At 34.4% G+C, this 13,461-nt stretch overlaps 1 protein-coding gene across 1 annotated transcript; it reads right to left on the bottom strand.

Annotated features, from left to right (window-relative positions):
* Positions 1–6,497: 6,497 nt before the first annotated feature.
* LOC129950165 (SET domain-containing protein SmydA-8) lies at positions 6,498–9,489 on the bottom strand. Its single transcript, XM_056062009.1, has 4 exons — positions 8,967–9,489; positions 7,881–8,135; positions 7,227–7,788; positions 6,498–7,140 (listed from the first exon to the last, which is right to left on the bottom strand). Exons 1-4 carry the CDS (start codon positions 9,305–9,307, stop codon positions 6,553–6,555), a joined length of 1,746 nt encoding a protein of 581 aa, XP_055917984.1. The 5' UTR covers positions 9,308–9,489; the 3' UTR covers positions 6,498–6,552.
* Between the last annotated feature and the right edge of the window lie 3,972 nt (positions 9,490–13,461).

Genomic DNA, 13,461 nt, shown 5'->3' with positions numbered 1-13,461 from the left:
TAAATTATATTCAATCAAAACACCATCTAGAAGGTGGGGACGCAATAAAAAAAAACATAGAAAAACATCAAACGACAACATTTAATTTGTCATGGTTTGTGAACGGATATTATTTACGACAAATTAAGGATTTAACGTTGAATACAAGAGGTTTTAACTTGGTTTTGAGGATTTGGCCTTCATAAAGTTAAATCAAGTGAGGAAAAATGACTTTAAAAAACATAGAAAACATGGAACGACATAATCAAAATTGTCAGAACAAAATTACGACAAGTTAACGGAACGGCTATATTCATAACAACTTAACGATAGTTGAATGATTTGTTTCGTTATTTTCAACATTCATGTCAATATTCTTTAAATGTTACATTCTATGTTTTTAAATTCTTCTTTCTATGTTTTCTTTCAATCGAATTAATTTATTTCCTTCTCAAAGGCTGCACCTGCTATCACTGCTGAAGGATACTCACCTGCTCCTTTTCCCCCCAAAGTTACTGATAAATATATAAACAACAAAAACAAATCGACCCTTAAGCATGACAAAACTAAAAATATGCGAAAACATTACACCAAAAAGAATGGCAAACATGCTAATAATGTCGGATTTTCGTCCTGTTATAATGACCTTCAAGCACTATACCCATAGACGATGAAAAAATTGAAAAATGCTGTCGAAGCATCCTTTTTTTCTGGAGTGCAGCCAAGAGTTAAAGTAAAAGGACGTTTTGGTATTGTAAAAGTGCAGGTATGTATATATAAAATATGACATTGTCCTTCGATATTGTGTTGTGTATCTCAGACTCCTTTAGTAAAGGGTACATTTTTTGAATCTTGATTAACAAACAAGACACGGACTTCTAGACATAAATAAAAGCACCAACAAAGGATTAATCGCAGGAAATATAATCGATATTTGAGAGAATATTGCATTTCTGGTGTTTAATTAGTCTTGGATGTCAATAAATAGCTTTTGGGTGGTGTACACTGTACAGTGTCAGTCGAGTTGGTTAATTAAGATTATTTACTTTTGTGTAAAGGACATCACTTTTTGTATTTTTTGTTTTGATGACAGCAGACAAACCCTTTCATTTTTTGAAGTTTTAACAAATCACGAAGAACTTAGTCAATCGTGACATTTTAAAACATAACAAGAACTAACTACTGTCAACTGATTTAAGAAAACCTGTGTTTGATTTGAAAAATTAAAAGTTCACCCAAAGAAAAATCAGTGTAAAAATTACATCATACTAACCTCCGTTCACCAATAAAAAGCGTAATAATATTGCTTTTGTGCATTCAAAAAGTTTTTCCAAAGTTATGCTAGATGAGTGTGCACTCGACAGTCAACGATAGGAAAAGTTGAAAACTTAAATTAAATTTACTCAAATCGGTATAGAAGAAAAAAGAGAGGAAATTCATACTTTTATGACTTTGTTAGTGCATAAAGTTATCTTTAAAAGTTGACCTTATTTGAACTTTAAACAGTTACTTACATGAACATTTTAAGAAATGACAGTTTTTCTTCGATGGTGATAAAGTATAAAAGTCAATAATTTAGAAAAGCTTCATTTTTCAAAAGAGTTTAGTTTTTTTCTTTGAAACAATAACTGTGGAAAAAACTTTTAACGGACTCGATGAAATCGTTTGTGGAAGTTGGCGTAAGAGTTTTTACACGTCGCTTGAAGTTGCAATAATCGTCGAAGTATTTCTTAATAAAATGATTATCTCACAAATGTCAAAGAAGAGTTATTGACATTAGCAAAAACTCTTTACCTCATAAATGTCAAAGACTTGTTATTGATATTTGGCACCATTTGCATTAAACTTTAATGTCTTTCGGTAGGTTAATTGAGTTTTGGAGTCAAATGACAACTAAGTACCAAATTTAACTTGTGTAAATTAGTGGATTTAGGATCAAAAGATTTCATTGTTTGAAATATTTTAAATTATGGTTTGTAAAATTATTTAATGTTCACTTTGATTTTCACTGATGTTTGGTGTAATTTATACCTGGCAATAGGTCCGTTCGCGCACCCTCCTAAAACAGTCCAATTTTACGAAAAAATACTAAATTTAACCAAATCCAGTTCGCGTACTCAAAAATTTCGCTCACGAGAGAGTAAAATATTTCCCCAACCTACGAATTTTAGCCCAAGAAATATCTTTGGGCTGATTTGTGAAAAGTGTCAAATTTGATAGAAATTCAAAGAAATTGCTCGCTTCTGCTGTCAGTTATAACATTTTGATATAGATAAACAAGGATTTAATCCTTTTTATGAAAAATTCACCTTTTTGACAGATAAAATTGATAGGAAACTTTTCTCGTAAAACTGCGATAATTGCTCGTGTGGAACTTATGACTGTTTTTATAATGATTTTTTAAAATATTAATTTTTAATAATGACGTCGTTTATACTTGTCAAAAGTCAAGGACTGACAGCCTTAAAAGTGACAGCAGTCCTAATAATGGAATATTCAAAATTAAATAAATTTCAAAAAATACATATTTGTGTTTCTGATTTCAAATCATGATAACCTCACAAACGTCAAGAAAATTTGACTTATGCCACCATTTGCAAAAACTTTAATTGACTATTTACCTCTCACACGTCAGAAAAATTGACATTAGTTGCCGTTTGCAAAAAATGAAACATCTTTCAATAGATTTATGGATTATCGATAGCGTTTTGAAGCCGACTGAGTACCACTTAGTGCCAAATACCACTTGTGTTAATAATGGACTTAATAAAAATTCTTTACATTCACTTTAATGTTATGAACATTTCTGAAGTTTGGTGTTTATATTTCTTAGATTTCTGAGAATTTTCTCAGATAGATTCTGCAGGGGATGTTCAAATGGTAGATATGTGCATTCAAGAGGACACAAGCGTCCACATGTTTTTCTCAAAACCCACCTCTGTCTATCAACTACTACTCTCACCTCCCCGCGGTGAACATCGGGTGCCTAGTACCTCAACTGGAGATTGGGTTCCCACCCCAGTGGAAAGTTGTTGGGGGCAGCAAACGAGAGGGGGGGGGGAGAGGTGTTTCCACTAAGGCGCCTCTCCTTATCCAGGCGGCAGCGAACGAATTCTCGAGATGGAATCAACGGTGGCGTCTACAGTTCCAGTAAGGTTGAACTACTTAGTGAACACCTTATAGGGCTTCTTCGACATATTGGAAGCCCAGGCCTATAAGGAGCGGTTTACCTCCCAAGGGTACCAGCCACGAACCGAAGCCTGTCGATGCTGAGAATATGGAAAGATCACTTCTCCAAATTATATAACGGCGATGACGAACCGAATTCCGCTGTAAGGGAGATAGAACCACTCAACCTCGGCGACGCAGATCAACAATTCCGCCTACCCGACCTTGACGAAGTAAAGATAGCTTTATCTAAACTTAAGTCAAACAAAGCTGCTGGAGCTGACGGCATCGCTGCCGAACTATTCAAAGCAGCATGCGATGACTTGGTACGGAGCATGCACCAACTCATCTGCAAAATATGGTCGGAAGAAAGCATACCCGATGAGTGGAATCTCAGCATAGTGTGAAGATACATAAGAAAGGAGACCCTCTACGCCAACTACAGAGGCATCAATCTCCTAAACATTGCGTATAAGATCCTCTATGCCGTATTATGTGAACGTCTGAAGCCATTTGTCAACAACCTGATTGGTCCTTATCAGTGTGGCTTCAGACCAGGAAAGTCCACTATCGACCAAAAATTCACACTACAGCAGATCTTGGAAAAAACCCAGGAGCTTCAAATCGATACCCACCATCTCTTTATCGATTTTAAGGCCGCGTGTGACAGCATCTATAGGGAGGAGCTGTACAAAGCAATGTCTAGTTTTGGCACACCTGTCAAACTTATCCGCTTGTGCAGAATGACGATGGAGAATACACGCTGCTCTATCAAGGTCGGAAAAGACCTTACCGATGCATTTGATGTCAAAAAAGGTTTTAGACAAGGCGATGCACTGTCATGCGACTTCTTCAACATCGTTCTGGAAAGAATTTTGCAAAACTCAATCGTCAACACTAGAGGCACAATCTTCCAAAGGTCCATCCAATTAATCGGATACGCAGATGATATTGACATAATTGGAAGATCAAAGCGTGATGTCAGTGGAGCGTTTTTGAGAATTGTGACGGTAGCGAAGAAGATGGGTTTAGTGGTCAATGAGGGCAAGACTAAGTTTATGCTGTCATCAAAAAAGGACACTGAACGACGACGTCTTGGACAAAACGTCACCATGGACAGCTATAACTGTAAGGTAGTTAAGGACTTTGTCTACCTGGCACCGCTACAACGACACCAGCGCTGAAATCAAACGAAGAATAACTCTTGCAAATCGCTGCTTCTTTGGACTTAGAAGGCAATTGAGAAGTAAAGTCCTCTCTCGAGCATGTAAAATCACCATCTATAAGACACTCATCATCCCGGTTCTCATTTATGGCGCTGAGGCCTGGACCCTGTCAAAGAAAGATGAGAGCGTCTTAGGATGCTTCGAGAGAAAAATTCTTCGGGTGATTTTTGGTCCCGTACGCATAGATGGAGAATGGAGGAGAAGATATAACGACGAACTGTACGGGCTGTACAGCGACACTGACCTAGTTAGCAGAATTAAAGTCCAACGACTTAGATGGCTAGGTCATGTAGAGCGGATGGACATCAACGCTCCAGCCCGGAAGGTCTTCGAATCCAATCCCGGGGAACGGCGCAGTAGAGGAAGACCGTGACTCAGGTGGCGCACCCAGGTGGGAGAGGACCTCAACCACCTTGGCATGCGAAACTGGAGACAGCTAGCTAGGGACCGAGCTGGCTGGAGACGCTTGTTGGTTGAGGCCCAGGTCCGTCCCGGACTGTAGCGCCACCTTAAGTAAGTAAGTTAGATTCTGCAGGGTCAGACATTATTGTCTACAAAACACTACTGAGGCAATCTAAAAGTCCATCACGATTTACATTTTGTATTGTGAAGAAATATTACTTATTTCTTTTCTAATTTTGCAAAGAACGCTTCTACACGAAATATTAAATGGAATTGTGCAGAAAACAAATAAATCATAGAGTTATAAAGTTCAGGGGTGTCATTCCGTAATTTCCGAAACGATAATCGTCAATAATTTGGTTCACGTAACTTTATCACTATCGTCTCGTTCAATCGTTTTCAGTAAAAGTTCGTTGAGTATATTCCAAATGTCAAAATGAACTCAACGAAAGATAATGCTTGTTCAATAACTTGAAAATGTTATTAAACTTGGTTTTTCTCTATGGGAAATTTGGAAAATTTGTTGTTATTGTCACTTTTTGTGTTTTCATTTGTTGCCGCCGAAGATAAAACAATAATATGAAAATGTTTGTTCAATGTCTTATATTTTTGTAAATCAGCTGCAGTAATAAACCCAATTTGGTCAAAGGGAAGGAAGTGAAGACTTCATTTTATCCACAGGGAACATAACTTGGCTTCAAAAATATTTAATGTTTCCAAAACTTATTTGGATTAGTGCTTTGTGCAAGAGCGATACAAAAATCGTTGCCAATGTTCCTACGCCCCAAAGTTTCAATAGTTACAACAAATTTTAATATTGTATGTATATATGTACATTATGTATGTAGAACGACAACCGTCGCAATGCTCAATATCATTATAAAGTCCTCTTTTGCAATTCCAAAACTACAAGTGTTTTATTTATTTAACAACAATTAAGAGAGATTACTGATGTTTTGTATATAAAAAAAATGCGTAACCGAATTCATTGTATTTTTTTGAGTTTTTATTTTCATTTTGTAACAAAACTAAACTATACCGGAACTTTTTTGCTTCAATTTGCTTAGCTGTAATGGAAATTAATAGCAGACGATACCTACTTAGCTATCGTGTAAACGCTATCGTCAAAACGATATCACTTTGACGATTATCGTCTTACGTGAAGTGAGACTATCGTCGAAACGATATCGTCGAATCGAATGACAACCCAGTTTTGATTTAACGTAAAAAAACATGATCAACTGTCATTTTGCCATAAGTAGACTTGAGTTGATAGTTAAGGAGATTATTCTTGACTAACCTTCCAGTCAACTTTCCAATAGAGTTGCCTTAATTGGAAAGCAATTGGCAGCTGGCCAATCAGATACTAAAAACTTGACTTACTTTTAAGTCCCTTATATCCCTTGAACGTGCCCATTGGCGAACAGGAGAAAGAAATATAAACACAATGCACTGTTTATTATTATTTCATGACCACATCTTGGAGAGATAACGCGGTCAGGAAACTTTTCTTACAAAACTTCAAGACCGTTTCGTTCCTTAGGACTGTTTGGTAATGAATTTTAACAATTTAAATTTTTAATAATTTCGTAGTTTTTACTAGTCAAATGTCAATAGATGACAACTACAAAAGTGTAGTTGTCATCATTTCAAAGCTTGAATTTGTCTGTTGTCAGAACCGGGATTGTTACTCTTCCCAAAAAATAATGACATGTAGGTTTCATTAACCGATTTATTTTTTCAAATATTTTATTGGTTTAAAAGTTCAATTCAACTCTTATTTATTTGCTGCAAATTTGCTCACAATCAAGTAGTCCAATTCCTGAATTGCCTTCTCGATAGTGTCATTTAACTTCTTCCCAACAACACTGTCCAATTCCTTTGCAAGAACTCGAACAGCTCGTTTAAGGTAATCACGAGCTAAATTGAACTTTTCCAAAGCTCTCCCAGCATTTGCCCCAACCACCGCCACCGGCGGCGGCGCCACCTCCTCCTTCGTAGTGTTTGTCTTTTCAAGAATTCGTCTTGCTTCCTCTCTAAGGACAGTATGCATTTCGAATAAAATAATTCCAACATAAATTGACAGTCGTATTGTAAAAGGATCTAATTTGTCACAAATAGCCAGCAAATCCTTGCACATTTTCATTTTCTTATCAAGCTGTTGTTCGGTGAGGAGCTGTAAGGTAAATCCAGATTGTGTTCCGTAGAGTTGAATTAGAGAATGCTTCAGGGCAAATATCTGATAATGGTTTGGATGTAAGAATTGAGAGAGTTTTTCAATCAATGCTTCAAGCTGACGAATGGTTGGCTTAGTTGCCAGCATCTGCTCGACGTCCTCATTTATTTGTGTCAACAAAAAACGAACCTGGATTTTGAAAAGCAAATGTACACATTTAGATCCAATTTAATGTCAGTTAATAACCTGGCCCAGACTCTCAGATTCAGACTCACCTCTTCACCACTAATGACCATTGGACATGTATCACACATCCAATCTGTCTTCGACGAGAGGGGATCCTTTGGTAGCTGAATACCACCACACTCCTTCCCAACATCTCCCACACAAATCATTCCACTAAAATACGTTTTAAATTCTGTCGGATCTCGACAACGTTCGCAACTACACAGGAAATGCTTGGTTATCTGAAGATGCTCATGTCGCATTTGGGTGCCCCAGAGCATATTCGAGTACATAATCTGTAGGTGTTCACCTTTGCGGATGTCTCTTCCGGCAACAACGGAGATTTTGAATCCATTTCGATGGTCGAATTGAAAATAGCAATTCGGATGACATGTGTGTTCCATCATGCAAGCAATATAAAAGACACCACTCAGTTCCATGCCACTTGGTAGATTAATGCACATATAATTGGTTTCTATGATTCCACAGATTTTGTGAAGGATATCCGGCCCGTTGTGCTGTAAAAATTTCTCTTTTTTCTTATTCTCCAAATGGGTGAGTTTTTGAAGGTAGTTATTGTGAAGGTAGGTTACTATGCGGTCCTGGGCTTCTCTATGAATTAAATGATATTTAATGGGAATAAGATTGATTTTGTGCTAACATTTTCCTCAAAGACTTCACTTTGCATGAAATATTATACTTACTGATAAAGTTCTGTATCTAAACGTTCTTCTTCGTGACTTTGCATATCCATCAATTCGGTCCACTTTTTCTGGTTTTGCACCTGAAGTAGTAGACACTTGAGTACAAACAGTGAATCACTTCTGTAGTAATCGTTAAGTGACTTGATGTCCCGACTAGCCGGTCCATTTCCAAGCATCAAAACTGAACACTCCACTCCATGTAATTTTGGATTCTGAAGTCCAGCACAGTCGATAGAGCAAACTGGCCATTTGCACCTTTTGAAAAGAAAAAAACAGTATAGAGAACAAGTAAATTTTGAATGTTTCGTTAAACCCAATTTGACAGAACTTAACGACATATTTCAATGAAAATTGGCATAAAATATTAGATCTGAGCTCCTCTAAAGGTATTCGCTTATTGTCAAAAGAAGGTGAATAAACTTAAAGAAGCCCCAGCAAAATGACTAAAGACTAAACAAAGCAAACATAAGCGTATGTCAGAAACCTAACGAAAATACTTTGGTACCTATGTATCAGAATATTAACAATTTTCTTGAAATTAATTGGGTTAGCAGAACAAAAATGTCTTCAAATAAAACTAGCTAAACAAACATATGCTCTTCTAAAAAATCGAACGAAAATGTCAATATCCTGAAAATAAATGAGTCAATCTTGTCGTATCAACAAGGATACCATCACCATACCGACTAATTTAATATTAGAATTGATGTAAAATCCTGCCCGTTTGGGTTCTTCAAATGTCTTTTCTCCTTTTCTTTGATCTGTCAAATTCAATTAAACGTCAAGTGACTGACTTGAATGGCTCTTGACAAAATTTTAACGAAACTTGATACTGCGGTCATAAAAGGCACCCAAGTGTCAACACATTCGCATCCGCTGATTGGTTTGGGCACCGTTTGCATTGATATAGTAAAAAAAAAAGTCACAAAATATTATAATTTCCTTTTTGAAGATCTGAAGATATATGTATGTATTTGTATAGAACTTAAAATAGCACAATATTTAAAAGATGTCATAAATCCATATTTTAATACGTCAAAAATAATCTAGAAATGACACCTTTCTATTATTCTTTGATTTCCTCACCTCGGACACTTATGCCCATCTACACGGCACGGTGTAAAACATCCAACACAAGGCATCACTGGATTTGTCTCATCAATTTTACTCAGATACCATTTTGGTCCCACGACCAAGGGAGCCTCTGTAAAGACCACTTGATCGGCCTTAATATCTCGAGTAGCAATTAGGAACCGACCGAGTTCATCACTTTTAGCTATTTTAAATGGACGACATTCAGATTTGTGTGTTTTCCAGTGCGCTCTCTGATGTTCCGCCCCACAATAGGAGACACTTTTACACGCCGAACAAAATTGCTTAGCCGGTATTTTACAAACTGCACAATTTCCACTTTGTTCTTCAGTCATTTTATTTGTTTTTTTCTTCGTAAATTGTTTAAGAAGTATATTAGAACGAATTTAGGATAATTGTTGCACTTGTTTTAATTCTTAAAAGGTTATATTGTTTAAAAAATAAAAAACTATTAAAAAATCTAACGATAAATTAGCGTGCGAAAGTTTATCATCGCTCACGAGAAATTGCTCAACTGAAATTTAGAGCAAGAAAAACTTTTCACTTTTTCGGTTCGGTTCAGTTTGTTTGGGTTTATTTTAGGATCATGGTTTGAGAAAATTGAGAAATCATACAAAATGCATCTAGAAATATAGAGAAGAATTCGAATTTAAGAGAGTGTGAAATGTATATTTTTAAATATAAAATTAATAAAGCATTAATTTATTTTAATTTGTCTTGAAATATTTTTATCGCACGAATTGTGTGTGATGTGGATTCTTTTTGCACCTGAATAAAAAAAAATATGAAGAATAATTTTTCATATGTCGAATTCAAAATATTGACATTTGTTGACGTTTTAAATTCTTTAGAAATAAAATCCATGGCTTTTAGAGAGATGCACGTGGGTACATCAATTCGGTATTCCATAGCTAAAAACCTGCAGAGGTATCGATTTCAAATGAATTCGGTTTTACAGGTATTTATTTACAGGTATGCAAAATGATATTTACGAAAATTCAGTGCGTTCTTTCTTTTCACTTCTAACATACTTTTATAAGAACTATGTACAATGTTCATAGCATATATGTATGTCAGGTATTGTAATCGTAAAGCGCCCAATACACGATACAATCTATCGTACCGACTTGAGTTGTACCGATATCGGTAGCTACATCGAAAGTGAGCACACACACATACGACTAGCTCACGATTTGATCAACTGTCAAAATAGTTCCTCATTTTCATCTTCTATTCTTTGTTTAGAGTTTAATTTTGAGATTGTGGTAAAAATTAAATCATGAGTGACTTAAATAGAAGAAAAAAAGTTATAGGTATTAAATAAATATTTTTACAAAAAACAGTATAAAGGAGAATGAAGCAAAATCAAAATTAAATTTAAAATAAAAATTATTCCCTTTTATGATTGAAATAAACCAATTGCTTAAATTCTTCATTGCTTGAAGATGATATAGATGTCTGAAAGTGGGGAACAAATTAATTTCCACTTAAAACAAAAACATCGAATTCGTCGTCGTTTTTGTTCTCATCTTTTTGGCACATAAATTCACTTGCCTTCTCGAAAAATTTTTTCTTCTGCTGGTCCAATGACAATCTTTTTTTTGGCAATATTAATGAGTTACTGCTGCTCGTCCTAGATATCTCAGGTTCAATAAAAGTATCCTAGGAACAAAATATTTAATTAAAGTGGGTATACATATGATTTAACATAAACTAACTTCTTCCTCATCTGCAGAGTTTGTCATCGATGAATTCCCTTCTCTGGTTGCCTCGGTATCTTTCAAAAAGAGAAGCTCATTGAAGTACCACAAAGTAGGTATGTACACATCACTTGCTCCACTGCCAGTGCCTTTTGATGATGAAATTTTTTTGAACTCCCGACCAAAGGAAGTTCTCAAATTTGCTATTTTTTTGCGGACGAAGTCTTTATTTGCGTTGGGGTTTATTTCCTTGCATTTTTCAGCCAGCTCCTGCAGTCCTCCTTCTCTTAATATTTTGTTGCTATAATCTGGAATGTAAACATTCCAAAGACAAGGCAACGACCTATATTTGTCAATAAATTCTAACCAGAATTCTTTTTCTGTAATTGAAACCATTTTCTCCTACTAACTTGCTGCCAGTCAAAACAAAACCATCGGTTTCACGGTCGTCACATACGTTACAAACGATACGATTCTCATCAAAGCAGTCGTATGCAACCTCTCGTTTTCGCTCGATAGCATTCGACCATGCGATTCCAGTACAGCGGATACTTTGTTTTACACACACGATACAATCATCGCATGCGATTCAACTTTTGTACGATAATCGGTACAATAATTGCATCGTGTATTGGGCGCTTAAAACCTTTCGGATTCGAAATTTTAACTAAACATCATATAACGATGGTAAGGGAAACCGGCGATGCCGTTTGTCTGTTAGCCCTGTCTCCTACAGGTTGAGGCACATATAAGGCATTTATTTAATTAATTTTAAAGACAAAAATAACAGTAGGCCCCACGCAAATGTTTTGATCAATAATTGAAAATTAATTTTTTCTCAAAAACGACCCGATAGATTTCAATCAAATTGTCTCTAATTTTTTTCTCAAGAACTTATAAACTAATTTTTTGTTTTTTGAAGACTATTTTTTTAATTAAAATTGATGATAATAAATATCCCTTTTTCTCAGGGTTAAAACAAAATTTTGGTTTTATTCAAAATTCTGTTTCTAAAACGGGACCTTTTTGAACGAAAAACTTATATTTATAAGCACTAAATAACTGCACATCAAGAAGAAATATAAAAAGAGGCTGGGATGCGACCCACACTGATAACTTCCCATCCCGTCTGTCGATTTGTCTTGCTTAGAAGTTTGTCTATATGTACTCGTATCAATTTTTAAAAAAATTGAGTACTATTCTTTGTAGATTTTATTTTTTATGAAAAAATGGACTGTTGGAATTTTATATATAAAAATTACTGAATATCGCAAACAATATTTTCTCTGAAATAAAATAAGTTTGAAACCAATATTTTTAATTTTTAACTTATCATAGGAAGCTATTGTAATGAGTCCGATTTGTCAAATTGAAAATTTTGACATTTCTCGACGTTTCAAGGTCCCTAGAGTCGAAATAAAAGATTTTTAGAAAAATGTCTGTGCGTGCGTGTGTACGTACGTCCGCGACGATATTTTCGTCCTCCATAGCTCAAGAACCTGAAGAGATATCAACTTCAAATAAATTTTGTTATGCAGATAAGAAAGATGCAGAAAGGGCTCTCAAGAAAATTGCGTGTGTGGTTTTTTTTACCATAGCAGTTTGAAAAAAAGGTGAAAATTTTGGTTAACCCTAAATATCTTACGAACCAAAAACGCTAGAGACTTGAATTAAATTTTATATAATATATTGTAACGTGATACCAAACAGGTATATTTTTTGAAGAAAATCAATATAACGGTTTTTTTACAAATCAATAAAAGTGAAAAAAAATTTTGTCACCTCCAAAATTTTAAGACTGAAATATGATTTCATCTTTAAATGAATTTTGTGCATTGAAGAATAATGTTTTTGACATCTGATAAAATTTTGAGAAAAATCTAAAAGACAGTTTTTTTATAAAAAATGTATAAAAGTTGGTAAAAATTGATTTTCGACTCAAATATCTTTTCAAAACTTTGAGATATTGGCTTTAATTTACTTTTATCTTTCAAAAAATATTGTTGTCAACATTCAGTAAAATTTTGAAAAAAAATCGAATTTATAGTTTTTTTACAAAAAAATTAAAAACCGAAAAAAAAAATTAACAAAAGTTGGTAAAAAATGATTTTCGACTGAAATATCTTTTCAAAGCTTTGAGATATTGGCTTTAATTTACTTTTATCTTTCAAAAAATCTTGTTGTCAACATTCAGTTAAAGTTTGAAAAGAATCGAATTGACAGTTTTTGTACAAAAAAATAAAAACCGAAAAAAAATTAACAAAAGTTGGTAAAAATTGATTTTCGACTCAAATAGCTTTTCAAAAATTAAAAATATTGGCTTTAAACTTATTTTATTTCACAGAAAATATTGTTTTCAATATTCAGTAATTTTTATATAAAAATCCAACAGTTCGTTTTTCATAAAAAATAAAATCTACAAAAAATAGTGCGCAAATTTGGTAAAAATTGATACGAGTACATATAGACAAACTTTTAAGCAAGACAAATCGACAGACGGGATGGGAAGTTATCAGTGTGGGTCGCATTCCAGCCTCTTTTTTAAAAGATATTTGAGTCGAAAGTAAATTTTTACCAAGTTTTAGTATTGTTTTTGTAGAGTTTTATTTTTTGTAAAAAAACTGTCAATTCGATTTTTTGCAAAATTTTACTGAATGTTGACAACAATATGTTTTGAAAGAGAAAATAAAATTAAAGCCAAATCTCAAAGTATTGAAAAGATATTTCAGTCGAAAATCAATTTTTATCAACTTTTATTAATTTTTTTTAGATTTTTATTTTTTTTTAAA

This window comes from Eupeodes corollae, chromosome 3 (genome assembly GCF_945859685.1).
Source record: "Eupeodes corollae chromosome 3, idEupCoro1.1, whole genome shotgun sequence".
Taxonomy (NCBI): Eukaryota; Metazoa; Arthropoda; class Insecta; order Diptera; family Syrphidae; genus Eupeodes; species Eupeodes corollae.
Note: the sequence above shows the minus strand (reverse complement) of the source record. Positions and strands in the feature narration are given on the sequence as shown.